Source organism: Cryptotermes secundus, unplaced genomic scaffold, assembly GCF_002891405.2.
Source record: "Cryptotermes secundus unplaced genomic scaffold, Csec_1.0 scaffold737, whole genome shotgun sequence".
Taxonomy (NCBI): Eukaryota; Metazoa; Arthropoda; class Insecta; order Blattodea; family Kalotermitidae; genus Cryptotermes; species Cryptotermes secundus.
The window spans coordinates 1,726,602-1,731,291 of NW_019727105.1; the positions used below are offsets into that span (position 1 = coordinate 1,726,602).

The 4,690-nt window shown below is 38.8% G+C and overlaps 1 protein-coding gene across 1 annotated transcript in view; it reads left to right on the plus strand.

The window, feature by feature from the left end:
- Nucleotides 1–778: 778 nt before the first annotated feature.
- LOC111864479 (inositol polyphosphate 1-phosphatase) overlaps nt 779–4,690 on the plus strand; it is a gene marked incomplete at its 5' end in the record, with an annotated part of 18,907 nt that continues 14,995 nt past the window's right edge. Inside the window, one exon of the mRNA XM_033751444.1 lies at nt 779–812. Within this exon, the coding sequence (XP_033607335.1) occupies nt 779–812 (34 nt within the window). The remainder of the gene's footprint in view (nt 813–4,690) is intronic.

A 4,690-nucleotide genomic window follows, 5' to 3' on the forward strand; every position in this document is an offset into this window, starting at 1 on the left:
CAAAGCACTCGTGCCATTGCCAAGATTGTGGGGACATCAAAATCAAGTTTTTTGAGGATCCTGCATGACTAACAGCTTTATCCATATCATCCAACGTGAATACACAACATAGGTCCAGCTGACTTCACACCACGAGTTCAGTTTTGTCAGTGGATACTGAACCAGTGTTTACATCAGCCCAACTTCCTGAATCACGTGTTCTTCACACATGAAGCGCAGTTTACAAGGGATGGCTGGTTCAGCTGTCGAAACAGCCATGTTTGGGCTGACGAAAACCCCCACGTTACTGTAGTTGGTTACCACCAGGCACAATTTTCTGTCAATATCTGGGCAGGCATCGTTGGCGATCACTTGATTGGGCCTTTCCTCATACCACCGCGACTCAATGGGTCCTTTTACAAGATGTTCCTGGAACGTATCCTTCCTACTTTGCTAGAAGACGTGCCACTGATGTGCGGAGGCAAATGTGAATACAGCATGACAGAGTGCAGGTACACTTCAGCACTGTATCACGAGACTACCTTGATGCTGCTTTTCATGGTTGTTGGATAGGGAGAGGAGGCCCAGTGCCTTGGCCACCCCGATCCCCAGACTTGACACCTCTGGACTATTTCATGTGGGACCATGTGAAAAGCCTGATCTATGACATGCCTGTGGATAATGAATTCAAGCTGTTGGCCAGAATACTTGTTGCATGTGACGTGATCCGTGACACACCTGGAATATTTGAAAGGGTGCACCAAAGTTTCTTTCGTCGATGTAACGCATGCATTGAAAATGGAGGGCGCCAATTCCAACATCTACTCTAGCAGGTGAGTCTTAAGAGTTTGGAGGGAGTAATATGCCTGTGCATGCTCTTTGACATTGAGGCGCCAAGTTTAAACAAAGTTATATTAAATACCGCCCTAGCGCTGCTATTTTGCGTTTGTGGACATGGGTTCCTATTTCAAAGTTTTTCTTAAGGGAACCCTCAGTACGCTCCTGAAGTATGGCACCAAACACCTGGGACACTCTGTATAAAAAGGGGATAAGACTAGTATGTCAAACTACAGGCCAGTTTCACTGCTAACTACTTTCTCTAAAGTACTTGAAAAAGTTATGCACAATAGGTTAAGCAATTATTTTCAGAGTAACAATATACTAGTCCCAGAACAGTTTGGCTTTAGGAAAGGAATTTCCATTTCAAATGCAGCCTTTAAGTTAACAGACACTGTGTTGAAATCTATTAATCAAAAACGCATGTTGGTGGAACATTCTGTGACTTGGCAAAGGTTTTTGACTGTGTAAATCATGAAATTTTATTAACTAAATTACATTTTTTTTTTGGCATTCAAGGAACACCACTAAGTTGGTTCAGATCGTACATAACAGGTAGAAAACAAAAGATTGAAATAAAATAATCAAATTCAATCCAAAGTACCTACTCAAACTGGGGAATAATAAAACATGGAGTTCCACAGGGGTCAATTTTGGGGCGTTTGCTTTTCATAATTTATATAAACGACCTCCCTCCTACACTAAGGTCCTCATCAGTACCTATAATATTTGCAGATGACACTAGTGTTATAATTTCAGGTAAAAATTTAGATGATTTATGCATTTCAACCAAGGTTGTTTCGCAAATGAGTAAATGATTTCTGCAAACAAGTTGTCCCTGAACATAGAAAAAACAAATGTAATAAAATTTATAACAAAAAAATCACAATATCCATTAAACATAGGATATAATGATAAATATATAGAAGAGGGACTAAATACAAAATTCCTTGGCTTGCAAATTGATAATCATTTAAACTGGAAAAACTATATCGATCAGTTGATTTCCAAAGTTAAGTAAAGCATGTTGTGCAGTTAGATTCACGTTACATATTAGTAACATTGACACACTCAATTCAATCTATTTTGCATACTTTCACTCTTTAATGAAGTATGGAATAATTTTCTGCGGTAGTTCATCTGACAATAAAAGGGTATTTACATTGCCAAAGAAAATTGTTAGAATCATGAGTGTCAAAGCCCGTAATTCCTCCAGAGTTCTATTTAAGAGACTACAGATCTGAACTTTGCCTTGTGAATATATGTGTGAGAACAAGTAAACAGTGGTTGCTAAGCAATGACGCTTGCGTTGTGACACTTGCTTGAATGTGGGCAGTTCCCACATATGTATTCATTAATAAATTTCACTACAAATAACGAAGAACATTTTCAGATGAATGCAGATTTACACAGTGTTAACACAAGACAAACACTGTCTTCATAAACCAATTGCTAACCTCTCATGCTTTCAGAAAAGTGCATATTATGCTGGGATCACCATGTGTAATAACCTGTCATCTGATCTCAAAGATCTTATGAATGAAAAGGCACAATTTAAAATAGCGCTGAAACGATATTTAAATACACACTCATTCTACTGTTGAAGAATATCTATTGTCTAGAAAATAACTTATGTATCTTTAAATAGCATTGTGTGTAGTTGCTGTGTATTCTTGGTTTCTCTTGTGTGAGAACGCCATTGGGACTGTACATGTATTTTGTATTCATATGACATATTCTGCATCCTGCAGTCATTTTGACTAACTTTGGATCCATGGAATGCAATGCAATGTAATGTAATGAAATGTAGGTGGGTGGACAATATTAAAATGGATCATAGAGAGATAGGATGGGATTGTATGGATTGAATTGATCTGACTCCAGACAGGGACCAGTGGAGGGCTCTTGTGGATATGGTAATGAACCTTCGGGTTCCATAAAATGCTGGGAAATTCGTGAGTACCTGCAGATTTGGCTTCTCCTCAAGAAGGGCTCAGCTCCATAAGTAAGTTTATCTGAATGTGATTTAATACGCTCTACAGAAAGTTCTGAAGCAATATATATAAAACAGTATAGTATTACACAAACAGTAGCCATGCTTTTGAGATCAGGGAAAGAAAATTTACCCAGAGAAGAGGTAACGTTTTAGTAGATATTGTTAGGATATGAGACTCAGCGCCCGATTTTTATGTGGAAGGTGCTAAGTATGAAATTGGAAATATCGGGAAAGCCTACGTTTTGGAAGTTTGCAAAGTGAATAAGTTAGGGAAGAGTGATGCATCCACTGATAAAATTTATAAGCTTACAGTCCCTTGATTTTCAACTGCAGATCAGTTTCACAGGTGTGCTGTGGAAATAAGGGACACAAAGGGCAATTTGGTAAGTAAAAATTCACTTCTATATAGCCTCAGATGGGTGCCCAGTAACATAGTTGGTTGAGACACTATGCTACAAGCCTGAAGGTCGCGGGTTCAAGTCCAGATGAGGTGGATTTTTTTAAAAAAAGACTGTCTCTGTGGTCTAGTGGTCAGAGTTCCTGGCTACAGATCCAGAGGTCCGTGTTTGATTTCCGGCGCTACTAGATTTTCTGAGAAATAATGGGTCTGCAACAGGGTCCACTCAGCTTCGTGAGGATAATGAGGAACTATTTCAAGGATATTGTGGCTCCGGCCTAGAAGACCGAAGTTAACAGCTCTGGGGATTCGTTGCTCTGACCACGCGACACCCTCTATGCGCTAAAGTTGGCACTAACTTGAACGGCAAGCGGCAGTTGCTTGGTCAATATAGTTCACTTGCGGACTAAAATCACAAAGTTTTTTATAGCCTCAGATTTAGTGATCTCAAAGAATATAAGACTATGAACTCTTTAATTTCACTGAATCATGTGCTCCTGTCACCAGATATTTCCTTCATGAAATATTTAGCAAATGTTAGCCTACATTGAGATTGTCATGAGTAATTATTGCTACAAGCTGTTTGTACATCTGCTGGACTAGATATTCATTTTTATTTCCTTGGGAGTGTGTTGACCCTCACAGAATTTACCCTGAATACGTATTTCCTGTCAGTAATTGTGTACACACATGATGCATGTGCAGATCCTAAAGGAAACAGTTATCGATTGGCGTGAAAGAAGATTGGTCAGTAAATTGTACATGGATCAGAAGTTAGAGTGTGACTGGACAGAAGGGAGACAAGAAGTGTGAAGATTGGAAGAGGAGTTCAACAAGGATGCTGTTTATCACCAATTTTGTTCAACTTGTACAGCGAATGCCTTACCAAAGAAGCTCTGGATGGGCTTTGAGACTTCAAATTAGGAGAGCAAATTATTCAAACTGTGAAATATGCAGATGACCTTGTGTTAATGACTAAGGAAGAAACTGTGCTACATGGTATGATTGATAGGCTAATCGAAATCGGAAGGTGCTATGACATGGAAATGAATGTGGAAAAAACAAAAATAATGAAAATTTCGAGACAACCAACCCCAGTCACAATAAAGATAGACCAAAAACAACTGGAGAATGTGAAATATTTTAAATATTTGGGTAGCTTGTTAACAGATGATGGAAGGTGTACGTGTGAAATTAAATCTAGGATTTCCATGGCAAAAGCTGCATTTAGCAAGAAGAAGAATCTTTTTACCAGCAAATTGGACTTAAATTTGAGAAAGAAACTACTGAAATGCTGCATTTGGAGCATTGCTTTGTATGGGGCTGAAACTTGGACACTTAGGACAGTAGATCAAAAACCCCTGAAAGCTTCAAAATGTGCTGTTGGAGAAGGTTGGAGAAGATCAGTTGGACCGATTATGTGAGTAATGAAGAAGTGTTATTTAGAGTCAGTGAGCAGAGGAATATCCTACACGAAATAA